The 25,362-nt window shown below is 49.0% G+C and overlaps 2 protein-coding genes and 1 long non-coding RNA gene across 8 annotated transcripts in view; 2 read left to right on the top strand and 1 right to left on the bottom strand.

Annotated features, from left to right (window-relative positions):
* Window positions 1-17,366, top strand: part of efr3a (EFR3 homolog A (S. cerevisiae)) — a 46,752-nt gene extending 29,386 nt beyond the window's left edge. For all 5 annotated transcript variants that reach the window (XM_029131285.3, XM_055503752.1, XM_029131284.3 and 2 more), the window contains 16 exons: window positions 3,782-3,860; window positions 4,184-4,319; window positions 5,734-5,901; window positions 5,978-6,092; window positions 6,951-7,002; window positions 8,021-8,193; window positions 8,337-8,412; window positions 9,160-9,321; window positions 10,402-10,533; window positions 10,630-10,697; window positions 11,284-11,411; window positions 13,007-13,092; window positions 13,275-13,323; window positions 13,573-13,676; window positions 13,761-13,810; window positions 13,898-17,366. In XM_029131285.3, the coding sequence (XP_028987118.1) occupies window positions 3,782-3,860; window positions 4,184-4,319; window positions 5,734-5,901; window positions 5,978-6,092; window positions 6,951-7,002; window positions 8,021-8,193; window positions 8,337-8,412; window positions 9,160-9,321; window positions 10,402-10,533; window positions 10,630-10,697; window positions 11,284-11,411; window positions 13,007-13,092; window positions 13,275-13,323; window positions 13,573-13,676; window positions 13,761-13,810; window positions 13,898-14,003 (1,684 nt within the window). In that variant the 3' untranslated portion in view covers window positions 14,004-17,366. The remainder of the gene's footprint in view (window positions 1-3,781; window positions 3,861-4,183; window positions 4,320-5,733; window positions 5,902-5,977; window positions 6,093-6,950; window positions 7,003-8,020; window positions 8,194-8,336; window positions 8,413-9,159; window positions 9,322-10,401; window positions 10,534-10,629; window positions 10,698-11,283; window positions 11,412-13,006; window positions 13,093-13,274; window positions 13,324-13,572; window positions 13,677-13,760; window positions 13,811-13,897) is intronic.
* oc90 (otoconin 90) lies at window positions 16,272-25,255 on the bottom strand. 2 transcript variants are annotated; one of them, XM_029131305.3, is made up of 21 exons: window positions 24,763-25,255; window positions 24,095-24,166; window positions 23,660-23,711; window positions 23,506-23,574; window positions 23,167-23,341; window positions 22,821-22,921; window positions 22,581-22,724; window positions 21,943-22,002; window positions 21,687-21,782; window positions 21,532-21,582; window positions 21,229-21,318; window positions 20,806-20,856; window positions 20,600-20,731; window positions 20,359-20,469; window positions 20,126-20,215; window positions 19,554-19,709; window positions 18,772-18,870; window positions 18,537-18,699; window positions 18,357-18,463; window positions 17,837-18,074; window positions 16,272-17,732 (listed from the first exon to the last, which is right to left on the bottom strand). In XM_029131305.3, the coding sequence occupies exons 3-21, from the start codon at window positions 23,700-23,702 to the stop codon at window positions 17,459-17,461; spliced, it is 2,250 nt and encodes a 749-aa protein (XP_028987138.1). In that variant the 5' UTR covers window positions 23,703-23,711; window positions 24,095-24,166; window positions 24,763-25,255; the 3' UTR covers window positions 16,272-17,458. The 2 variants fall into 2 exon arrangements, with proteins under 2 accessions (XP_028987138.1, XP_028987137.1); XM_029131304.3 differs by having other exon boundaries at window positions 23,660-24,166.
* Window positions 17,814-20,933, top strand: LOC129603280 (uncharacterized). Its single transcript, XR_008693039.1, has 3 exons — window positions 17,814-17,950; window positions 18,380-19,064; window positions 19,166-20,933. It is a non-coding gene; the product is annotated as an uncharacterized LOC129603280 (long non-coding RNA).
* Window positions 25,256-25,362: the final 107 nt, after the last annotated feature.

Here is a 25,362-nt window from a genome sequence, read left to right as displayed (position 1 = left end):
GCGGCTGCCACGTGAACGCGGCGCTGCCTTTCCAGCCGCTGACCGTTGTTCCCTCCTGGGAATTTCAACGTCCCCGTCCCTGTTCCTATTGGCTGCGCCGCCCCGCCACTCAGCGCGCTTCGCACAAATTGGACAATTACGGAGTCAGCGGCCGGGCCCCGCTGGGATTCTCCCCGCCGCCGCCTGTTTCCGCTCTGCTGAGCCGCGCTCACTGACTTGCTTCGGTTCTCCAGGACAAAACGCTCGTGCAGACGTTTAAATTGGTGGCGTTTAGCGTTTTTTGGCCGTGCTGCTGCTGAGGTGACGTCATTCGGCTCGTTAGTATGCTGGTCCAGACAGGCGACTGTGAAATGCGGCATAGTCGTTCATGGCCTTCATTAGAAGCGGGCGCTGCTTGTCCGCCACCAGATGCTCGTTGAAGGTCATACATGAAATAGTTGCATGAATGAGCACCACATGCCTGAACACAGCAGCAGTAGGACTGTGGTAGTGGTGGCAGTAATATCGAGTGCGTAATGACATAATTGTGTCCACTGGGGGCCATTTGAGCTAAGAACTGTAATCACTGTGCAGCTTTAGCAGGAAAAGGCCCCTGGGAGCTCGTGATGTTCAAAGATATTGGACTGGCTTCTGCACACAGACATTATTGAGAGGAGGAGATTTTTTTGTTTTCAGGAGAAAAATAAATGCTTGGACTAGATGTGCATTGATTAGCTGAGCTGCTGATCCGTGCAGGTGTCGTTCATCAAGGTCGTGTTCATCCCACCTGGAAGACGCTTCAGCACAGGCTCCACAAATGATGACTGCGTGGAGTTGAGCCGCCTGATACCAGGGCTGAACAGTGACGTGTTGCTGCTTTGTGTGAACGTGAAGCAAGCTCATTGTAAAGAGTTGAAGCAGTGTGTTAGTGTCACCCCGAGTGATTTACTGGCTGCTCCATTAGCCTGCAGCCTGTGGTAATTAGTGGTTATCTGGACTTGTTGTCTGTGGTGGTCGCTGCCTATCAGTTCTCCAAAGTGGCTTTGTCTGATGAGACGACAAACAGCGCTGACGTAACTTTACTTTCCGGCACTTGAGGCATATATTTATTGGAGTTAACATTAAGTGGTTCCCTTTTAGCCGTATAAAAATCTGTGGAGTGACTTTTAAGGCAGCATAAAGTCTCAGCGAGGTTCATAAACAGGACTGTTACTGTTTTGTTATTGTCGTTAGCCTTGAGTGAGAGTGACAGGTCTTAAATAAATGGAGCCCACTGCTGCTTACCAATTCATAGAGGGAACAAACCTCTTAATGTCGCCATTAACGGTTAATCACATAATATAAATGTGACGGCCTGACATCTGTCTGCGTTTTCAGGAACAAACCTGCATGTAATTATGTGGCTGTCTCCCCCGACGCGTCCCTCCAGGCTTTTATGAGTTCCCCCTCTTCCTTCATGTGAGCTGATCTCACATTCGTACAACCTGCATTTTCTGCATCCTTTGACACATGTCCCTCGAACTGCCAACAATTGAATTGGTCTGGTTAGAGGTTTAGTGCTTCTGGTTTCTATTTTAGGACTAAGACAAGAAAAAAACCCTTCTTTTCCAAAAGTGTGTGATGTTTCTTCTGATTTAGATTTGCTTTAGATCAGACAGCTGTTGTGGCGTCTCTTTCCTTTCTCTCGTGTCCTCATGTCTTCAAACACTCTTTCCTCTTAGGGACACGAACAAACAAAACAAAGCTTGTGTTCGTTCATCAGTTACTTACTGTCTGAAGGAAAACCTCGAAGACTAGTAATTATTCGGAATATGATTTATGAATCCTTATTTGTTGATTTCAATCAGATTCTAGTCGTTATTGCATATAAACTGTTTTTATGCACCCGTATGTTAATGCTAAATGCTAGCTTTGGCGTCCTCTTCCTTCCTCCATACACCCAACCCCAGGTCTGACACCGGTCAAGCATGCGCTCTCTCTCGTACACACACACACACACACACACACACACACACACACACACACACACACACACACACACACACACACACACACACACACACACACACAGCCTCCAATAATCGACAATGAAGGCTGCAGTCGTACTGAGCGTGTCGTCCTCACATTCTGTTGCCGATGCATCTGTTTACGCATGGCCATCATTCATTTGTCTTGCTGGCGTCATGCGCCCCCTGCAGGCTAAGAAGCAGCACATCAGCTCGGCCGGTGACAGAAAAATATCATCAGGACATCTTTCAGGATCATTCTTTCTTTCTCCTTAAGTTTGAGAAAAGCTGCGTCAGCATCATGGAGCAAGATGTAGTGGACAGAGTGTAAACCAGTGGAGATGTGAATGGATGCATCTCCAGAAGCTGCAGCTGCTGTAGATGTAATGCACCCCGTCTGTTTAAGGCTAATGCAGAAGTCCCACAGTAGCAGAACCGTTGCGCTGCTTGTCTGTGAGCGTGAAACCAGTTCTCCTTCTGCAGAGCTCCTGCAGGGAGGAGGAGGAGGAGGCGACGGAGGACGGGGGAGCGTCTCTTCTATAAATAGAAGGGATTGGGGTTAAAAGGCGGGAGGAGGCTTTTGGGGGGTTCGGATTGACGTCATGTTGGCGAACTGTTCTCATACAAGCAGCTCCCAATCCTCTTTGTCACCGCGCTGCTTTTGCCTTCCCTCCTCTAGTTTCTGCCTTTTCCCACTGTTGTCAGTCTTCATGTCAGCACGATTCATTTCTTTTAGCTCCCAAGTGTTTCTATTTGGCCTATGACACAGTTCAGTGAGTGCACTTTAGGGGGAGAAAATGCCTTTATCCTGCTGATTGCAGAAAAATATAAAGCTACTGCCTTTATACTTTGAAATTAAATACAAATGAATCATGTGGTGATGAAAATATTATATAATAGTTATGGACAAATGGAAAATCTTTTCCTCAGGCCACTAAAATGGTTCTAAGGGAATAAAGTAAATGTATATAATGTAACAGTTTAAAGCCACTCCAGCGCCAGAGCCAAACATGCTAACTCCAGTTTAGTTTACAGGATATATCATAATCCATCTGTCAAATGAAGATGTGATAGTGGAGAGGTGCTTCTGTCTAAACATCGTGGACAGAAGAGAAAACGTGAATGAGATTGATTCAAGGTCGATGTCGCCGTCCGTGTGGTTTGACTGCAGGCGTGTGGTCGCGTGTGCATGAGAGGAGACTTAAAGCTGCTGAAGGTCAGCGGGCAGGTTAGACACAGCTCCGCTACGGCTGCTAGAAGTCCTGCAGAGACATGGGTCACATGTATGAGGGGAAACCAGAACACCAAATGTGAGGGTTCCCTCGAGGCCGACCTACAGGAGGAAATCTGTCGTCCTCCATCTGCCGACTTCAACACCCACACAAGGTTTTACGAGGTTCTCCGGGTTGAAATTCTTCATTTAAATCTTTGCTCTTTACCAAGATCACTCTGATCTTAGGAAAAGATTTTCCTATGTAACTGATCCTCATATGTAGTAAAACTATGTGCACATTTCAATCACTCGTCAGCAACTCTCTCATTCCTGATTGACTCCAACAGAGAAACAATCAAACATCACTCCAGAAAAACTGTGGAAGCCAAAACCATGATTGCAAATATTTTAGAATACGTTCAGCAGTTCAGCTGCAGAAGAACCAGAAACTGGATGTTTCTTGTCCAAACATTTCTGGCACACCTTACGACATCAGTTTTTAATTCATCGTCTAAATATAAGTAAACATATTATATGATATAATATTACTTTTCACCTTCTATTTTGTTGTTTCTGTCTGCAGTCACCTGGATAATCACCACCTGTGGGACCCGAATGAGTTTGCAGTGTCCTGCTTCAGAATTATTATGTATTCCATCCAGGTAAGTCTTTGCCGTAGTTACAGCACCTGTCTGTCATGTTGTCATGCAGCCCCAGACTTGACGCCAGCGGCCTCGAGGTGGACAAAGGAACGTGATCACACTCTGTTCCTGACACTCACTCCACTGTGCTGTGCTGTATTACTTACACACTGTGGTGACCCTGCATCCATTCAGTTGGCCCAGACTCACCCTACTTCCTTACTCTGGCTGTGTCACTACTTATAATGGACACACACGCCTCAGGTTGTTGGATGAGATCATCATAATGATCAGTTTGGATGCACCTTAAGCCGTCTTCCCCTCTTCCCTGTGGGATTCTGCAGGCTCAACACTCCCATCACGTCATCCAGCAGGTTCTGAACCACCTGGACACTCACAACAAGAACACGCCGCGGGTCAGAGCCGGGATCGTGCAGGTTCTCCTGGAGACCGTGGCCATTGCTGCCAAAGGATCCGTGGGTGAGTTGAACAGCCAGAGTCTCTGTAACTCAGGAGGCGATGGAGGAAATTCTGAAATAACATCAAAGGTTTTTTTTCTGCTCCGACAGTAAGAGGTGAGTTTAGAGGTGAGAGACTAGAACAGATGTTCCCACCACTGAGCATATGTGGGAGTCACCCCTTGAAAATAGTTAGGCCTCAGTGATAAATAATGTTAAATTTAACACGTTCCACTGATTCATATCCCGTGTGCGTGCAGAGAAGGAGCAGCTCAGTTCAGACTCATCACTTGTCTGTAGTACTTTATACAGCTCACATTACCTACTTCAACACATCTCCACAGTAAACGAGTCCTCTCACAACTAAACCAGGCAAGCGCATTGCTAATAAATGAAGCTGTGACCATGACAGATGACCATGATAGATTTTCAGTCTTACAGGTCGTCCTGTCAACATTAACATTAACATAAACTCCTAACTGCTCTAGAAACAGTGTTTTGCTAATTGTCTGGCGTCTGTGGAAAAACATGATCAGTGTTTCTTCATTTATTCCTCCACCTGTGTTTTACTGGCTCCTCTGGACAAACCAACCTTCCCTCTGGACAGGAATGATTCACGAGTCCAAAGGAAGTGATGCGTTCCACTTTGAGAATGAACGGTCCACTCCTCCCAACCTGTGGCTCGGTACAGTATTGTGATGGACTGTAGTTAGGTTTCACCTGAGAACGGAGCAGCTTCAGGAGGCTTGTTCCTGTTGGAGTCCTGGCATTAACACGCACACTTGTGTTTCTCTACAACATCTAGAGCTTCTCTGCATCGCAGCGAGCCACGCGTAGATAACGGTTATTCTGCAGAGGCCTCTGTCTCAGCTGCGTGTTAATGCCGGTCAAACTCTTAGCTGTGACATCACCTCGTGGACTGACCAGAAACCAGTGTGATGCAATAAGAATGATGTTTGAGACACTTGGCTTTGAGGTTCCAGTTCCATTAAAAAATGTAGGTTATGGTGGTTTGAAATTTACATTTACATTTATATGAACTCCTCTGGTCACTCTGTGAACTGTGATGCTATATGATTGTGACTGTACGGGGGAGGTTTTCATGTAGACGAGTGTTGGTGGTGTAGAAGGTGTTAATGCAGTAGTGTAGAGTCGATGGGAATGCGTAGATTGGACCTTCAGAAGGTCTCTGGGTCGAGAAAGGACACGTCCAGGATGTGGTTGGAAACAGGTGGAAGCTGCTGGGTTCAGTCCAGCGTTTAAGGAAAACCAAACCACCAAACTGTGGTTTAGATGCTGTAGTTGGTTCATATGTTCTAATAAGCTCCTGTATGATGCTTTACGGTTTCAAATGAGTGAACCTCTGGGTTGAGCAGCACCGAGCCCCAGTTGAGCCTGAAGGGAACACTGCATGTCTAAAGTCTGTGTGCTTCCAGGTCCCACTGTGCTGGAGGTGTTCAACACTCTGCTCAAACACCTGCGCATGAGCGTGGACTTTGAGCTCGGCGAGAGCTCGAGGAGAAACTCCGGCACCAGCGTCTCATCTGGCCGCGGAAAAGAGAGCGAGGAGCGCATCGTCCAGAACGCCATCATCCAGACCATCGGTACGAGGGTCCATTTCCTGCCTGTTGGTGGGATAATAGCTGTGTCTGACTGCTGTCTCTGGCGTCGTCCTGCCAGGCTTCTTTGGAGGAAACCTGCCCGACTATCAGCGAGCTGAAGTCATGATGTTCATCATGGGGAAGGTGCCAGTATTCGAAGCCCCCTGCTCCACCTTGGACACCGGCAAAATTGGGTCAGTCACACATTCATCATCATGGGATCCAGTGGTGGAAGCAGTCTAGTTATTGGTAAAATGACACATTCAGCACAATACTGATCGAGGTTTCAGGAATAGGGATACGGTGGTAATTGGGGTTTTCTTACTATAATTAAGCATTTCTGCTCTAATTCTTCTAGAAATAATCGTTACTCAAAAAGGGAAGTTGTGTTTTACCATTACCCTGTCACTGAATGAGACACTGGCCAAACGTCCAGAGGTAGTTTAAGTGTCCTGACGAATATGTTCTGAAGAAGAACATACAACACTAGACTCTTGTAACGGACGAGCATCACGCACACACACACACACACACACACACACACACACACACACACACACACACACACACACACACACCCTCCTCCTCCTTGTCTTAATCTGACCTCATTCCACCTCCTCACCCTGCAGTGAAAGCAGCTCCTCGGTCCCAGATGAGCTCACCCCCCACCCCCAAAAAAGAGAAAAATAAACTAATCCTTTCAGCCTCAGGAGTGCAGGAGCAGATAATCCCAAATCAAACGAACACAGTCCTCATCCTCTTCCTCCTCCTCGTAGTCCAACAGGCCGCTTCTCTCCTTTTCAGGCTATTGTGGGAGGGGAAAAACATTCTCTTCAGCTCCTGAGTGGTACCGAATGTTTACTGCCTGTATGGACTTGGAGCTGTGTTTACTGTATGCGGGATAGTGGTGATTGCTGAGAAACTACTGTATATAATTACTGTAATTCAGGACGATTAGCCACAGCTGCTTTACTTACTGTTCAGCATGTGTATACTGAAGAAACCATGGTTCCAATCAGCCATTTTCCTTATTGTGTGATGTATTTGTTCAGGCACCAGGGAACCAAGAGGATTCAGACCATGCTTCTCAGCTCTCTCATTATGGTGAGTCCATCATCTCTACTATGTAAACTGGGACACTTTAAAGCCATTGTTTTACTGTTTAGTTTGCTCAGGTTGTTTCAGTTTTATGTTGTATTTACTCACAAGAAGATTAATCAAGAAATAAAGGCTTGTTGGTGGAAATAAACGCTGTAACGGGGTCCCAGTTGCATTTGATCTTGGCCATTGCAGAGCTTTGGCTGATTAGGGCTCACACTTGTCTCTATGAGGACGTTTCCTTCCTCGTCTCAGTGAGACGAGGAGGCACAGGTGCCACAGACACACGCGCGAACCTGCGAGCGGAACCGTCCCACGCTGAACCCGCAGCACCTCCCTCAGCACCTCCCTCAGCACCTCCCTGTGCAGCTGCAGGAAGGGTGAACGCTAGCGTATTTATATCTGAGTGCAGCTGCGGGCGGGACAGAAGGATGACGGGTCCGTTACTGGTGTCAGTGTTCCTGTCTCCTGTGACTCCGACACACTGGTTTGACGAGTTTCTGCAACTGGAGACACTGAGCATGAAATATATTGAAAAAGAAAGAAAATGGTGTCATCACGAGTGTGTCATTTAACTGACAAATACTTAAAGGCGCAGCAGTGAGCATTTGTGGCGTTCACAGAAAATAGACGCACTAAACCGTGCAGGACTGAGTCATGTGCGACTGATTTTTAAAATCTGGCTACATTTCCAGCCAATCGATTCTCACTTCACGTGAGCCCAGCGCCCCGTCACTCACCTGAACAATCAACGGGCCTGGTGCTGGGTGATTGGCTGGGTTTCTGGCGAGGCTGAAATTTGGGCCAGCCACCGTGCAGGGAATCTGCTGCTGGATTTACCACACGGCAGCAGTCAAAGAAATCTGTCAAAAGTCAACTGACCCGTGCAGAAACACCACAGGTTCTGTTATTACAGGAGTAATAAAATTCATGCATTCCGCCCAGCGTCACGCGTAGATTTGGAGGTTTCTGTGTGAACTGGTCCTTCAGCTTGTAAAAACACCTGATCTGTCGTCCTCCTCAGGTGACGTCCGGCTTCAAGGCCAAGTCTATGGCGGCTGCGTTGCCTCCTCCCTTCCTGGACCCACTTTTCTCCATCTCCCTGATGGAGGACAGCGAGCTGAGGCAGCTGGTGCTCGAGATCCTGCACAACATCATTGATCGCCATGACAACCGTGCCAAGCTACGAGGCATCAGGTTGGGATGTACACAATGTGGTGAAACTATACAATGCTAGATTGTCTAAATTGGGTCTAACATTTTCTGAGGGTGCCGATATTTGTGGCTCTGATCCAACTAATCACAGGTGCTTTGCTTGACTTTCCCTCCATTTCTTTCAGAATCATTCCTAATGTTGCAGCACTGAAGATTAAGAGAGAAAAGATTTCCAAGCAAGACGTTGCCTTCATGAAAAAGGTATCGCATCCAGTTTTCTGGTCGCACATTTGGGAACAGCATCCATCATGTGGGGAGTATCTGCATCTCATGGTTTATCGGTTGCGGAAAGGTTTGGTCAACAACATCATGACATTTCCAAAAAGGAGCTACAGTTTAATCTGTTGGCCTGTGAATCACACCTGAGACGTAACCTTTACCCACACGTCCAACACCTCCAGAACCACAGGCCTGGAGCCATCATGGCACATTACCTCGCTCCACTTTACCGGCATCATGTCCGGCTTCGAGAGCGCTCTCGTCTGCTGTCAGGGGTCACTAATGGCATCTAATTGTATTCATTACTGTTGAGTAAAAGTCAACAGCCTTCACTTCCCATTAGGCTCCACATCACACACAATAAATGCACAGCCGAGTTGCTGAAGACGTATATTTTATTTCCGATTTCTCTTTAATAGATGTCTGAGTGGCGCCGTAGTGAACAAACCGTAGGCAGCGAAGTGCAATTAAGGGAGATTTTCAGTATTATTTCATGTGCTACTTATTATTCTGCATTAGCAAATTACAATGTATAATGCCTGCTATTACATCCTGTTGTCCTGTCCTGTTGGTTGAAGACATGCAGTAGAAATGAACTTACTCATATATACAGAACGGGGCCTCTGCTGTTGTACGAGCAGCTAACGCGTACGTCACCGCGGCAGCGTCGTCTTCTACAGTTGTGTGACCTTGTTTGTGCGACCTCGTTTGTGTTTGCCTCGCCTCCAGCACGGCCAGCAGCTCTACAGACACATCTACCTGGGCTGCAAGGAAGAAGACAACGTCCATAAAAACTTTGAGCTGCTCTTCACCACGCTGGCCATTCTGACTATTGAGCTGGCCAACGAGGAGGTGGTCATCGACCTCATCCGCCTCTCCATTGCTCTGCAGGTAATAGTTGCTCAGTGAATCTGAGACGCGTAACAAAGACAGTGTTTAGGACGCACAGTATCAGAGGGAGCCAAATGACCCGTGTGTTTTCCACCCACGTCTGAGCTGCTGCCTTCCAGCTTTGGTTTGGCTGAACTCACCTGTTGGTGAGCAGCAGGAGGCTTCTGAGGCTCAGTTCTGGAAAGCCGTGACTTTCAGCAACAAGCTGTGACACTCATTAGGATTCTTTACAGCGCTCCAGCCTCTGCAGCCGCTGATGCGATGATGGCATATTTATGATGTCAGGTGTCGTATCACTTTTGTCGATTAGTAGCTGCGCTGTCACCGTCTGCAGGCCCGTCCTTAATGTCTTCAGACCGGAGACCCCACCCTGCTCTAATAAATCATCCTACAAGTGAGAGGTGTGAAGAAACTGTGGGCGCACTCCCTGACACACACAACAGCTGTTTGTGTGTGTCCTGTCTTTTTCTAAATGTCACAGCGTTGTGAACAGAGAACTGCGCACTCGTACACATCAGCAGCACCACGTGCACCGGAACCCGCTTCTCCTTGTTCACCGGATCGCTACAGTTTTTAAGGTGTAATTGCTGTACAGGGCAAAGTCAGGTTCCTCTGTTTCCCCAGAGCAATTTCAGCTTTTACACTCAGGAAAAAGGTCGTTGCCAGGGTAACGACCTAGGGTGAAACATCAAGCAGCAAAGGCCGACTGTGATGCGTGGCCTGACTGAACCGCCTGCAGCGATGCTCTGGATTCTTTGGTCATTGTAATAATGGAAATACAGGATATGTTCAGACCTTCAGCGTCGTTAGGATTTGTTGGCTGATTCTCTCAATAAGCCAGTAATTGTTCCTCAAACCTTGTGGTGACATTTAAAAACTGGGCCAGAACCCTTTTGGAAACAAGTGGAAGTTGAAGTTGACAGAGCCACTAAAGGTTTGGAGAACAGAAGCTTTGCCGAGGTAGAAACACGCAGGTGGAACCTTCTCTGGAGCCCGTTTGGTTGTTGGGTGTGAACACAGAAACTAACCATGTATGAACACGTAGACGAGCTGTTGAAGCACGTGCCGCGTTCTCTCCAGGACATGGCCCTGAGCAACGACGAGAACATGCCCATGTTCATCCGCTGCGGCATCCTGGCGCTGGTGGCGGCGTACCTCAACTTCCTGAGCCAGATGATCGCCAACCCGCCCTTCTGTCAGCACGTCAGCAAGGTGCCTCCAACAGCAGCTCCAGATGCCGTAACCGCCCATAACCGTCTGCACAGAGCGCCCGTGAAACCTTCTGTGTTCTGCTCGTTCTCTGCTCAGGTCATCGAGCTGAGGAACATGGACGCTCCGTACCTCCTCCCTGAGCACATCTTCAGAGACAAGTGTCCGTAAGTACAAACATCAGGACATTAGAGCTGCGTAAACCACAATATTCACCTCACTTAATTAATTACAATTAATGAATGAATGTCAGTAACAAAACATGAATCAAAAGCTTCTAACTGTTGTTTGCCATGAAGCTGCGACTCCTTAGGCTTTAAAATTAGGCTGTAGATTGTAGAGACTTTTCCTTGTTTCTGTTGTTTTCCTTTATTAAATGTCAGTCAAAAAACAAAACAATAGATGTTGGTCTCAACAAAGCTGCACACCTGCGTTTACTGCGTTTAGCTAAATTAAAGGCGACACGTTAGGACTATTCTAAGTTTCAGTCTTGGTCTTGTGATAATTATGTTTTCTGTCATACTTTTGGCACCAGGATGTGTCTTATCCCTAGTGTGAACATGAGTATGAGCCATCTGCTGATAAAACCTGATAAGAGCTAAGATCTATTTCTGCATTTAATCCTCCCTGTAGTAGGAAACCACTTCTCTCTGAAGCACCCAGACGTGTTCACGTGGGCTCAGCAAACGCTTGCATCACCACGTCATCCACACGTGCTGTTGTCATCGTTTCCTTTACTGCGTCGTCTTCCAGACTCCCCGAGTCTCTGGACAAGGAGGACAAGCAGCTGTACTTCCAGACCGCAGACATGGCCGAGTGTCTGGCAGGGCCGGGATACAACGCCGAGAAGCTGTCCATCCCCTACGTGCCCCAGGTCACAGGTGAGCTCCACCACGCCCACACGAAGCACGAGTCGGCACAAGGAATCCACCGGTTGAGTTTAGTGTCCAAAAAGCGTCAGATTTAAGGATTAACATGTAGAGTGTGTGCTTTTTTTCATACTCTCCTCTTCAATTCTAAGTCTGTGCCCCAGAACGCTTTGATTCTGTGAAGATTTTGCCAGAAAGACTTTGAAGGATTAACAGCTTAAGGAGAGTTGTTCAACAAACAGAAAATATTCTTTCAAACATCCAGTGTCTAATCAGCTTTGTTGTGTGAAGGTAGAGTAGCCTCCCTCCTGGGCAACTTAAAGGAAGACTCCATCTGTAACAACAGGACTTCTCTGGGGATTTGCTTCCTTTCATGTTTTTAAATCTAACCTTGAAAGTAAAGTTTAAATCCAAGGATATCACCTGATTCCGGGCCCATTTTGCCCAACGTCTGCAGTTACCTTGGAATTAAGATGTTAGTTGGGCTGAACCCACAGCTAGCGGCGTGAGACTCACCCGCCTCTTCTCCCTTCTCTCTGCTGTTCAGTGCTTTACACAGTAGGGAAAATCATCCACAGGTGCAAGCAGACGTCCAGAGGTAACCGTGTAGAGTAGAATGCTAATGAGCAGGCAGACGCAGCTGTCACCCCCCACCCCCACCCCCGTAGACAAACCCCAGCCAAACATCAATTGGATCATGATTTAATCGCTGTAGCTCCCAGCGTGCTCCTGAAAACAGAATGCAGATGCGGTTCACACGAAGCCTGAAGCTGCCGCTGGAGCAGCGACGCCCACGGCTTCAGACAGGACCGCTTCGTGTGACGTGATAGATGTGAGAGCCCGGAGTCTTAGACCACCCCCAGCGTAGCGCTTTCCAGGTTGTGTAGCTCTACAGTTTGTTCACACAAATGGTTTATTCCTGTTTGCTGCTTTGCTGGCGTTGCACTGGGATCTGTGACGGTGAGTACGTCCTGAACGAGACCACGCTCCTCTAGTTCCCTTTGAGATCCACCTGACGCACACAGCAGCTCTCAGCCTCTCGGCCTCTTTGCGCTGGAACTTTAGTTGTCACTCACAGTTTGTCTCATGAATCCGTGTGACTTTACTAGAAACGCAGCCTCGCAGCTCTTTCCTCTCTCCCTCCGTGTTTGAGCTTCTCACCCTTTGTCTATTCAGATCAGTCTCTTCATTAGCGTGAGCCGACCAGCTGCTGAACCAACCTGTTCAAAGTGCAGATTTAAGGTCGCTGCGATTCATGCGAACAACAATTAGACAACATCACTGCTCCTGTGTTTGCGTTGTCCTTCCTTTTTCTGTCTTTACACCTCATTTTACCCGTCTCTTTGATCGCTGGCTTGTTGGGAGTGGCTTGTCATTTTTTAATGTGTCGCTGCCAAAATGAGGCCTCACGCTGGAGTTGCTCCTGAAAACCTATACCGTATCCAAGAAAACGTCCCACTCTAATGATTTTGACTCAGACGCACGTCAGGAGAACTAGTGGCTGCTGCGCTTTTCAGTTTCAGTCCCAGTTAAATTAACATCCACTGAAATTCCACCAACGACATGACATGACATCATTGTGTTTCACGGTGTCTGTTACGCTGCAGATGAAGACCGTCTGACCCGGAGGAAGAGTTTTGTGGACACCATCTCCCTCCAAGTGGACATTGTGTCCAACAACCTTCCAGACAAGGTCAGTGAGAGATTCCCTGAGACACTGCGTCAAAGACACAGGGAGGAGAAGGAAACCCCTGTTTTAACCTGTCAAGTGCTCAGGTTAAGAGTGTCTCTGTGGAAGACGGGCGCACGTTCGCATCAGGATGACGCCAGGATTTTAGTCTTTATTTGATCCTCTGTGTTTTGATCTTTCTGCAGTCTCAGCTGGCTGAGGAGATCACGTTCGAGACCTTGAAGAAAGCCATCGGTGAGATCAAACGGAAAGTTTGAGGCTGCCCAACTTTCACTTTAGGCTTCTGCTCACGTTCCTGTGAGCTCCACACATTTCTGACCAGTAGAGAGCCGACAGTACAGTATGAAGATTTACTCGTGACTTGAGAGGCTGAATATTGAAACTGAATTTCGTGGAATTCGTTCTCTCTTATTTTAACTGTATTGAAACCCAATGTTCCGCTGTGTCTCCAACAACCATTGAACTCGGTGCCTTTGTTTCCAGACACCACCGGCCTGGAGGAGCAGGAGAGGGAGAAGAGGCGTCAGGTGATGGAGAAGTTCCAGAAAGCTCCGTTTGAGGAGCTCGCTGCCCACTGCGAGTCCAAGGTACAAACCGAACTGCCCTAAAATAAGCGCAGGAGTCAAATGAAGCCTCAAACCTAAAGCTCAATATACTGTTTCATTTCCCAGGCAAACATGTTGCATGACCGACTGGCACAAATCTTTGAACTTACCATTCGGTAAGTCGGGCTTTTATACATTTCTATGGAGCTGACGTGGTTTTAGCATCGTGACTACATGCACGTGTCCCTGTGGTGCTCGTCCAGGCCTCCCCCCAGCCCGTCCGGAGTGGTCTCCATGTCGGCAGGACACACCCAGCACCAGTCCGTCCCCGTCTACGAGATGAAGTTCCCAGATCTGTGTGTCTACTGAACAGACACGCATCAACCATGCAAAACGGCGGAAACACAACATACGATATGAAACGCGCTGAAAAGGAGCAGCAGGGAGATGAGACGCCGAAAACACAGCCAACGCTGAATTAGTTCAATATAGAAAACTAAATGTGCTCATGTCTCTGAAAAAAAAACAGTCACCAGGATTTTAAAAAAAAATGAATTTCATTGACTTGAATCAGGTCAATCAACAATGACTGGACGGCTTCTGGTCCATTGAGGTTTCCTACAGTGTACATAGACCAGTCTTAATTAAGAGTCAGGCTTAAGTGAAGCTGGCTTTAGCTGTAGCGCTGCAGTGTCAGAACTAGCTTCTCCTCTTACTCACCTGTTGTGGTGTTGATCCGTAGGCATCAGTGCAGTCAGGTGTCCCATATGTTCAAGTTCGCCGGTGGACTCGCTGCTGCACGGCTTTAACAGCTCCTCTGGTCCAGTCAGTCGTCACAGTCTTCATGGGAAATCAGTTAAACGCCAACCGCAGCTAGAAAAGTCGAGTAGATGTTTGTTTGTAGCAGTTGAGTTAAAATCATGGGCTCGTTGTTGGTGATTGTGTGTGTGTTGGAGAACTGTAGACAATGTCCATTATCCAGATTTAGCTGCAGTAAAATGGTGCTGAAACGGGTTTCAGCGCATTTTGTATTTATCCAGCCTGTCGTCGTGGTAACTGTGGATGGAGCAGTGCTTTCTGGTGTTACTGTGTTCAGAAACCAGCATCATCTCGTGCCGTGTCAGATTTCATCACCAAAACGAGATGATTTTAGGAAACTGAAACCAGCATAAGTCTCATCAGGTGTAAATGAGGGCGTTGTTGCACTGCAGGGAGGGAAATGTGTGTCTTTACTGCTACAGTGAGTTCATTACCAGCTGCATCGGCCATTTGATTCAGTAGATGTGTAGAAAAGCTGTATTCGTACGCTTATATTCTCTCAGCATCTGAAATGGCGAAACGCTTCCAGAAGTTACTCCCCGCTGAGTTTTAAATTTCAAACTATTTTTATCTCCAAAGGCTGAAGGTTATTGGTTGTGCGCAGGCCATATGGAGGGTCTCATCCCTGAGTAAGAGCAGCGGCAGCTCAGAGGCCTCCCTGATGAATGTATTAATATTAATGAGCATTATCGGCCGCTCTGATACCTTCAAAGCAGTGACATTTTGGAAGGTTTAATCATCAAGACCACATTTTATTTCCCAAAGAGGTACAGGGCTCGTTTCTGGAGTCGGATCTCTCGCGTGTGGCAGAGCTGCAGCTGTGGTTTGTAATAACAGATTGTTATCGGAGCTTCCCGGTGGAGGCGCTGCAGACAGCAGCCGCCGTCTTCACCTGGACGGTGCAGACGTGTGGCCTCTGGGGAGGAGAATCGGGTGGTGAAAGTGAAGTGAAAGGAGATGCAGAGTTGCGGAGGTGTTTGAGGTGAACTTGTTGTGTGGTGGAGTACGTTTGCGGTGGTTGTTGCATGTTCGGTAGTCGGTTTGTGTGTTTGAAGGTGAGCCTCGTGCTGGGACTCTGCCGTTGGCTTCTCTCCAGTGGTCAGTTTGAAGGCTTCTGCTTTGTGTGTGCTCCTGTCAAAAGGTTCGTTGTGGGCTTTTCTGCGTTTGACCGTGGAAACACGACGCCTCGCGCATCGTATCGAGCCCTGGAGAGAAGCCGACCTCCTCCACACGAGTGGAAGAACCCGCCGTGAGGTCCGATTACAGCGCGGCTCCAATGATGCTGTGCTGATCACAAATCCATATACTGCAGGATAATACAAGATGGAAACGGAGTCTTTAGTCAATATGTTGTTTAGCTCTAAATGTAAGACTTGGCTTATAACGTAACACTTTTAAAATTATCTGTCACATGACTTAAAGTCTCTATTTCAGTGTCCGATGATTGAAGATGACAAATCTATTTTCCTCCCAAATATTATACTGATATCGCGCATAACGTCTTGGCTTCAAAAGCAAACTTGTATGATGTATCATTTTAGCTGCTTCGCTGTTGAACATGGACTAAGTGCATGATGCCTTTCTCACGCTGTCGACCTCTGGGGTCGGGAAACATGCTGAATGAATCCATCTAAAGCCCTTTTAAATGTAGACGTGGCTGGAACTTTTCACTTCTTTTGAATGTGTCGTTGCAGCAGTAGATCATATTTTTGTACCTTTGATGCATCATGAACAGTTCTATCGTTGCCTAGGTGAGATTTAGAGATTGGGAGACTTATTCTTGTTGATCACATTTATCATAATGATGACAAAGGCTGATTTCTGTTTTTCACTTTTATTGTTTACCATATCGACGGTTCAGGGTTTCAATGGGATTGTGCAGTTCTAAATTGAGAAATGGTCTCAAACTTTACTTGATCTTTTTTGTACAATGCATCATTTCAAATATAACAAACTAATATCATGTCTCTAGTACAGATAGTTATTTTTGCATAATCCAGAGAATTGAAGTTTATCCATGAGTGTTATTTTTTCTAGAAGGTTTTAAGAGATGAGCTCGCTCCAGACCAGCAAAGGAAGACTCTGCTTCAGATTCTCATGACTTTGAGCATCTTCAATTATCATTCATTAACTGAGATCATTAGAGAAGAGCTGAAGCTGAGGTCAACGTCTGCACAGGCGGAGCTGACTGATGTTTGAATCAGTAGCAGCAGATGGAAACGGACCGAGAGCGACCATGTTTGTTTGCACTTTGATTCTTCTGTACAGTGTCTGGTACTAGAGCAGAAACGAGTCTGCACAGGTTGTTTGGTACAAACGAGTCATCAGCTGCATTGAAACTGTAAAAACGTCCGTGTTGACCAGTGAATTCCGTCAGCGTCGTGTCTTAAAAGCATAAAATCAAGACACTGCCTTACGTCAGATCTGGACACAGAGCGACTGAGACAGGTTCAACCTTTCACTTTTCAAGACGGACCTTTTTGCATTTCAGCTGGTGAATTCTACAAAATAATAGAAACCATGAGCTTCTGCTGCCGTTCTTTCCATTTGTGACGCAGCTGTATTTTTGTGCCAGGCTAAGAGATGATGTCACCTCTGTGTTGGCTGAGGTTCTGCTGCAGCCGCAGGTTCAACACTTTCATCCACACTCCCAAGGCCTCATTAGGTCTCATTAGATCCAGAGTGACATGAAATTATGCTATGAGCTTCTTTGCTCTCTTTGCTGTTAAAATTGAAGTCAACGTTGCTGTTTTTGTTTGTTTTTGTATTAGGGCTTTACAGACTTAACTGAGGAACTTCCTTGAACCCCAGTGGCAGCAGAGCCTCAGCACTTTATGACAAAGCCTCTATTAAATAATAACCGTGCATAAAGATTAATGTTGAAGAGAATAAAAGAGTTTCTATTAAAACGGAGATGCTGTGATGTGTAATACTGTCGGTCCAAATCCCTAGAATCTATGTTTACAAAACCTCTGTCTTCAAATCTGAACTCAATACATTTATATCTAGTTTGCGTCCTCCTCTTCCTCCTCCTCCTCCTCTCCCCCCTCCTCCTCCTCTTCCTCTTCTCCCCCCTCCTCCTCCTCGGTTCGCTCTGGTGTCTCTGCTGGTTTGGGGCCTTGGCTCTGACCTGCGCTCGGCCGGTGGTCATAGGTGTGAATCCCAGCAGATGTGGGCGGAGCTTTGAGCTCCTCGCTGGAGGCAGGAACTGTCGTTGGGATGAAGGTCTCAGCCGAAGGATGGAGCTTCCCCTCATCCTGCAGGTCAGTGCTTTCATCGCTGCAGACACAGTTTTCCTTGTTAAAGTGAACAGGCCTCACTTCTCTCCTCTTTAATCTGTAACACAAACCTACTGCTCTGATGTTGGTGAATGAGCTCCTCACCTGTTCTGGACGCTGTGTGGCCCTGGCTCCTCTGACGCGTCCTCTTCATCCTCGCTCTCCTCGCTGGACTGAGGGGACAGCTGTGGTTTGGGAGGCCTGCTGGGCCGGCGGCAGGTGGGTGCGGGTCCACGGCAGTGCTGCGTGGGGAGGCTGTGGTTGAAGTGAGCTGCTGCCATGCACTCGGCAGTGGTTCTGTCACACACACACTGCAGCCTGTCGCACCTGGTCGCACCTTGACCTGAGCAGGAGACGCAGCGTGGAGGTCAGGGCCTCAAAAGAATGATCTACTGGGTCTCATGATAAAGAACCATGAGACTTTATGAAAACTTAAATGCTAACAGCTTGTGAAGAAATGAGAAAAACAACAGATGGAGGAGACAAAAACACTTTACATGACTAAACACATTATGGAGATTTTTTTAGTGGCAGCTGCAGGTTAATTGAATAAAACAGCTTTGTAAAAGGAATTCAAAAGTTAAAGACATAAACGGAAGCAGGAAGTGTCTCTGTCCTCACTCACATCGTGGTTTCCCATCCTCACAGGTCACCCTGGTGCCGAGCCTCCGGTCGGACCTGCAGCCCATGGAGCCGATCTGCTTCAGGCAGCAGTGATGGAAGAAGCAGCACCTGGTGGAGGAGACGCGTCCGTGAGCAGAGCGTCCGGACGGGTCGGCGCCGCCGCCGTGCCGGCAGAACCCACCTGTCCAGCTGGTCCAGAGGCGGCCCGGCGCCGTGCTGGCCGCAGTAGCAGCCGTACATCTCGTACTCGTGCGGACACCGTCCCGTCAGGCAGCGGAGCATCTCCCCCAGCGCCGGCAGCTCCCGGGCCTGGCCGCCGAACAGCGTGAAGGGGCGGCGGCATTCTGCAGGGAGCAAGCACGGGTCAGTACCGGCCCACTGATCGTCTGAGCCCGGAGCGAGCGGTGCCGTTTTACCTTCGCTCTCCGGCTGCAGCTGGACGTCCGGCAGTCCCACAGAGTCCAGCAGAGACCAGGCGAACGACGGCAGCGACCGCCTCTGAGCCACACCTCCGTCTGGAACGGAGCGGAACACGGGTTAGCTGCAGGTTCTGCGGGCGCCCACGCTGCTGCAGGTTCTGCGGGCGCCCACGCTGCTGCAGGTTCTGCGGGCGCCCACGCTGCTGCAGGTTCTGCGGGCGCCCACGCTGCTGCAGGTTCTGCGGGCGCCCACGCTGCTGCAGGTTCTGCGGGCGCCCACGCTGCTGCAGGTTGCTGCCACGCTGCTGCAGTTCTGTGGGCGCCCACGCTGCTGCAGGTTCTGCGGGCGCCCACGCTGCTGCAGGTTCTGCGGGCGCCCACGCTGCTGCAGGTTCTGGAGCCTACAGAACCTGCAGCGTTGGCTTTGAGGAAGCTACAGGACGCTCCCCCCACTCCTCCTCCATCAGTCAACACGTTGTTGTTGTCTTTGAGCCGTGGTCTGTGCTAATAATGAGAACGGGTCTGACGCCTAAAGGCTCGACTTCCTCAACGCTTAACGTGATCATCGCTCTTTTAATTATGTCCTATTTGGGGAAATGTTGCTGATGTCAGTCGTGGGCCTCCGTTTCTTCTGGCTGTCATTAAGAGGTTGTGGATTATTTCACTAACCCTGTTAAATAGAATTAACTTTACTGAACCCCTGAGAGGAAGCTGCTTAATTTATTCATTTCATTTAACCTGGAACGTTAATGAAGAGCAGGAAAGGAATCAGCTGCTACCGTTTGGGTCCTTCTCCTGTGAGCTGTCCGTCGGTTTTCCTGTGGACGTTTCCTCCTGGGACTCGGCCTCAGCCGTGGTTCTGGACGCGCTGGTCTCTGTGGTGACTCGTCTGCCTTGTGTCGTCTGCTGAGCTGCTGTTGAAGTGGACTCTTGACCTGCAACGGCGTGGGGTCACAGCTGATGAGTGGGGTCACGGAGGTCAACGACGCTGGGCTCATCAGGACTGGTTGAACTGTATAGGCAGCAGTGAGTAATCTGACAAATCTCCACCGTCCTATTTTAGAAGCGCAGTTGCTAAAATCCACCAGTAAACTGGAACAGCAGCCGCCTCAGCTGAGTGATATTAAAACGCTGCTCAACATTTAACAACGTTTGCCTCGTCCTGTCAGACGCTTTGGTTCCTCTGGGACATTCCCTTCAGATTATCTCCAGTCCCCTGAGGCCGATGCTAAAATAAGCCCTGTACTAACATGGTGCCACTTCTGTCACTTTCTGTAACAAGATGGCGCACGTTTAATTAAACCTCTCACCCACATGCTAATGGATGCTAATTATTTAAATGTGTCGTCACCTGGCTGCAGGGAGCTGACAGCAGCAGGCGTGGGGTCCCGAGGTGCAGCGGCGGTGGTTCTGACTGGGATGGAGGGCCTCATTATAGTCTCTGGGTCAAACAGACAGACACAAACAGTTGATTTTAAGTCTCCTCTAGAAAAAGCTTCTTTGTAAAATGTTGAGCTTTAACTGAGGTCAGGCCTAAGCTGAGTTGGTGAAACGTGTGGACAGTGTGAGTGACAGACGTCTGACCCGTCTGAGCAGCCGGTGATGTCACGGTGCTGAGCGTCGAGCGTCCTCTCGTTGCCTCTGTGGTTGCAGTTGTTGCTGGAGGTGATGTTACAGTTGTGAGTTGATTCTGGCCTGAGAAGCAATCAGAGGTGAGTTAATGTCCTTTAAAAAAATGGCGGCAGGCTGTGATGGTGGTGGGCGGAGTTAGGCTGTTATGGGAGGGGCCACGTTGGTCAGATCTAGTTGTCTACATTTTGCTCACCTTGTTCATCTGAAGCCTCCTCCTCGTCTTCAGATGATTCTGAGGGAATCGTAGTGTGTGAAGTGGTTGTTTTCTCATCTTGACCGATTCGTGGCTTTACTGTCTGAGGTCGCGTCGTCATGACGATGGAGCCTGCAAAGACGTCAGGTAAATTAATAACAGGAAATACAAACGCCTCAGTGAATTACGTGACCTTTGTTCATCACCTTCCTCAGACGTCACCACGGACCAAGAGCGTGTTTCATTCACAACCAAACCTGTAATTACGACAGAAAAAGAAATAAATGTAAAATAAACCCTGTTTCGTTTTGTCAAATAAAATTTGTAAAATGCATTTGAAGTGGAAAAAGTTTCATTATTTAAAATGCACAACAGTCACATTTGTAAATATTAAAAAAAGTTTGATGACAACATCCAAAATCAGCAGAAACACCTGTCGTGTTCTACTGGTGTCGACACTGAGCCTGAAGCAACGTGCGCAACTGCAATATGTGTTCTTTCAAGCATTAATCTCCTTATTTATGGACTTTTAAGAGTCAGCGCGACGCTTTCAGGTTTATTCCCAACAAATCAGACGACACACACACACCGATGTGGTGAAACACGCAAAGGGAGCGTGACTGGCTCACCCAGACTGGCTGCTGCAGGACTGGGGGTCATCACATCCTCACGCAGATCTTCCTGCTCGAGTGCTTCCTCTGTCACGGTCCCATTCAGATCTGTAAAAGCAGCGACAGGATGCGTCTGAGCCAAGTGAGTCAGCGAGCAGCAGGGGACGAGCAGCGGGGAGAGTACTTGTGGCTGCCGGGTGGTCGGCTACAGCCAAATGTAATTACAGGCAGCTTGGAGAAGGCGCGTTTGCCAGAAAAAGTTAAAGTCTCAGCGAGGACGACGGGAAGGAGATGCAAAACAACACGGAGAAAGTGTTTCACCTTTAGAGACGACGTGAAGGAGCAGCTCCTCCTCTTCAGCTTCATTCACCTCTGTGGAAATAAACCTACATCATTCACAGCGTGACGTCCAGAGGCTCCACATACTATGTACATGATGTAACTGGGGCCCGTTCACTGTACAGACAGTACAGTACCAGCATGCGTCAGCTGGGTCGGTGCCAGTGTGCCAGCGTCCGTCCCCCCGGCGTCGGTCCAGTTGTGTGCTGGGCTGGGTGTCAGTGGGTCCAGCTCTGCTGACACACACACACACACACACACACACACACACACACACACACACACACACACACACACACACACACACACACACACACACCGGGTCCGGTCCACGATGAGCTCAGGGTTGAGCTCCAGCTGAGTGGAGGGAAGGTGAGCACAGCGAGCCTTTACCTGCAGCCTGGGACGAGTTGATCTGGGAGCTGTCAGAGCCGCTCACAGCTGGAGGAACATCTGGAGGAGAACGACAGCATCAGACGGCTCAGCTTTGAACACGCACGCGCCGCTGGAAGAGATGGAGACCTGATGGAAGGTGATGGAGGTGTGGAACACGTGAACTTGAACCACACCTGCCTTTATAGACCTACAGCAACATTACACTTCAGCTGGGAAAGACTGGATCCTAAAGCCGTTTTCACCAATAACTCAACTCCTCGTTGAAGCTGAGGAGCGACATCTAAATCTGGACCTGACGCGTCATCCTCACTTGTTTTCCGCCGTGTGGGCAACGAGGCTGCGGGATTAAACGTCAAGAGCCCGTTTTAATTGGCCGACAGGCTCAGGTGTGACTCAACCAGCGGCCTCTCAGATCCGCTCGACCGGCTCCGCTCGGACGCCGAGGCTGACGTCATCGGAGGGTTTCATCCGAGGGCGCTGACGTCACAGACTCACCTTCTCCCGGCGCTCGTGGCTCCGCGCGTTTACAAACGCGTCTAATTTACATGAGTTTAAAGGTTTGCACAGTTATCGTGACTAATTAACGTGTTCCCGAGTGGCGGCGCGTGGGAAGGAACGGGTCGAGTCTCCGTCACCTGCTGTGTCGGTTTGATTCGAGGCCGAGCAGGACGATCCAGCGAAGCCCCGCAGCGTGGAGTTGTAGAAGCTCTGACGCACGCAGTCGACGGCGGCCCGGTCACATCCACAGAGCGTCCGCTCACACCGACCAGCGGCTCCACCTGCGGTAAAGAGGAGGACGCGGCGTGGGTGGAGATGGCGGATGGCCGTGAAAAAAACACGCGATGGACCCGTTTCACAAGTCAAACTCCTCTCACCACAGCTGCTGTTCACCGCCGCACACGTGAGGTTGAGGGCGGGCGGCTGCTGCCTGCACGGGGCAGCGTTCCGGTGGCACCGCCGGTGAGCGTCACAGCAGCTGCAGCCGGAAGAGAACAGAGTCAGCGCGAGGACGAGGAGGTTCTGATGCGTTGAGGTTCTGACCTCACGTCCGAGCCGGAGGACGTTTAAAGCCACCATGCTACAGCTCTGCAGCTGGAGATGGACACTCCAGACACGTCGACTGCGTCCCAGACTCTTCATCATCATCATCATCATCATCTTCATCATCATCATCATCATCATCATACACGACGACTCTAATCTCGCCACCGCGGTCCTTACGCGTCCAGATCATCCACCGCGTCTCCAGCCGCTCCGTATCGACAGGCGCAGCCGTAATCTTCCAGGTCACGTGGACAAAGCCCCGTTTCGCAGCGCAGCCTCAGCGCGAAGCTCATCACGGAGGGGAAGTCGTCGAAGACGGAGTGCAGCCAGGTGAAGCGTCGGCCCAGACAATCTGCAGGACGGAGAACAAGCACGTCGTTCGGTCGAGCTGATTAGAGGCGTCCCTGAACGCACCGCGTGTCCATCAGTCAACAACAGCAAACAAGTCCTCAAACACACTCATGACTGACTGACTCATTAATGAATATTGAGCCATCACTCAAGCTTTGTTCTCACCAATCATGTGATCTGCGCTTCGGTCCGCGGCCTCTGGCTCCAGGCAGAACAGGGATCTGGCAGAAAGTGCTGAAAACACAGAACCCAGGGAAGAGAGCTGCTCCACTCAGACATGGAACACACGCGTGTGGGTTGGAAGCGGGCCAGAACTCACCATGTGGAAGAGCCCAGAGCACCAAGGTCCAGACCAGAAACATGACGACAGGCTGCGGCGCAGGCAGAGAGTGTGTCAGAACGCACAGTAAACCCTCATCACATCCTCGCTGTCAGAAATCCACCAAACGCATGCGTTTGCTGTGAAAATCCTGCTGTGCTAAAACAAACGTCCCATTAATTTCATTCAAGCCCCGAGCGAATTCCACTTAGGAACCGGAAACTCATTAGCATCACGAAAGGTCACAGGTTCCATTAACGGAGCTTCGTTTTATCTGATGCTGAAACAGTCGACGTTCGTATTATCAACAGTTCATGTCCCCACCTCAGAGTCTGGGATGATAAGGTAACGATGGTGAAAAGGTAACGACGGTGACAAGGTAACGGTGATGTTAGCCGTGACATATTCCCACTTAAATACAAATAAAAGTCAAACCAGAGCTTGGTTCCGGTCCAGTCAGCAGGTTGGAGCAGGAGGAGTCCGATTGCGGGTTTGTTGATTTCAATTCTGTCATAATTAGAAGGTGCAACATGAAAAATCACATTCTGTTCTATTGTTCCACTTTATAAAGACTGTTGTTCTCAGACACATGGGGTAAAACATTTCAGCGATTTCCCCCTCGAACGACTCGACTGTGACCGTGGAAATGGACAAAAGGCGGCGTTTGGAGAGTTCCTCAGAGGACGATTATCACAGTGGGAGCGACGCTGTGAGAAAACGACTGGGAGGCGCAGCCGCCGCATCACCAGCTGAGGCGGCGACGGGTCACGAGGAGGTTGGTGCAAATAATCCCAGCGTGAGTCATTTATCAATCAACCGAACAAAGTTCAGCACAAAGCAGGATATCGCTTCAAAAGGCGGCAGTGACGACATGATTGAATCACTGCACATTCAACTGCATTTGACCTGAGACTGATCCACTGTAACAAGCACGTAAAGAACAGTGGCAAAGACAGAAAGGCTGAAACTATGAAGCTGAATGTTAGACTTTAGATTTCAGTTTGAACGAGTGGCTGCATTTAAGGAGTCACAGATTCCTGCAACTGGAGCCTGACCTGCACCAGCAGCTGATCCCAGAGCTGCAGATGGTGGAGGGATCTCACCTGTTGGATGGAGCGCTGGCTGCGGAGGCCGTTCGGTCACTGACTGGATCCTCTGAAACGCCGCGTCATCGTAAAGACTCAGACTCACACTGGATGTGAAGGAGCCCTTCAGGTTTCGCCTCCCAATGAGTCCCAGCTCCACCGCGGGCGTTTATCAGACCTGCCTGAGGAGGCGGGGCCGACTTCAGCTCCCTGTTGGCGGCCGGGTGACACCCGAGCAGGAGCTTATCATAGTTTGGTTCCTGTGGAAGTATTTAAGGCTTCAACAAAGGTGGAGCCCCACAGAGTGATCATTGTGCGCTGGGGGCGGGGCCTACGACCCGCCATTTGACCCGGTCCCATCTGATCGGCCCAGGTGTTCAGATCAATGAAGCAGCTGCAGCTTCAGTGGAGGGACGATAGTGGGGCTTTGTCCTGGACAGGTGCACGGAGACGCATGACGCACAACGAAGATGGGGAGGATGGGAGGTTCCCTTTAAACGGAAGCTGGGCTGTGAATTATTAATGTTAGCCTAAAAAGACTGCAGGAAGTAAATATGGTCACAATCTGATCCTCTACTGTCTGAAAATAACTTCTAAAACCTTAAAGACGCAGTTTAA

The sequence above is a fragment of the Betta splendens genome, chromosome 17 (assembly GCF_900634795.4).
Source record: "Betta splendens chromosome 17, fBetSpl5.4, whole genome shotgun sequence".
NCBI classification, from domain to species: Eukaryota; Metazoa; Chordata; class Actinopteri; order Anabantiformes; family Osphronemidae; genus Betta; species Betta splendens.
The sequence above is the reverse complement of the archived record's forward strand: the minus strand, read 5'-3'. Positions and strand labels throughout refer to the sequence as shown.

What these genes read in the sequence shown, in the direction of transcription:
- oc90 (XM_029131304.3), bottom strand. Translation starts at nt 23,702, where the DNA reads ATGTTTCTGGTCTGGACCTTGGTGCTCTGGGCTCTTCCACATG. An exon ending in GCGGTGGATGATCTGGACGC is followed by an intron (nt 22,922 to 23,166) that starts GTAAGGACCGCG and finishes TTCCGGCTGCAG; the next exon opens with CTGCTGTGACGCTCACCGGC. An exon ending in GCTGCAGCCGGAGAGCGAAG is followed by an intron (nt 18,700 to 18,771) that starts GTAAAACGGCAC and finishes TGCTCCCTGCAG; the next exon opens with AATGCCGCCGCCCCTTCACG.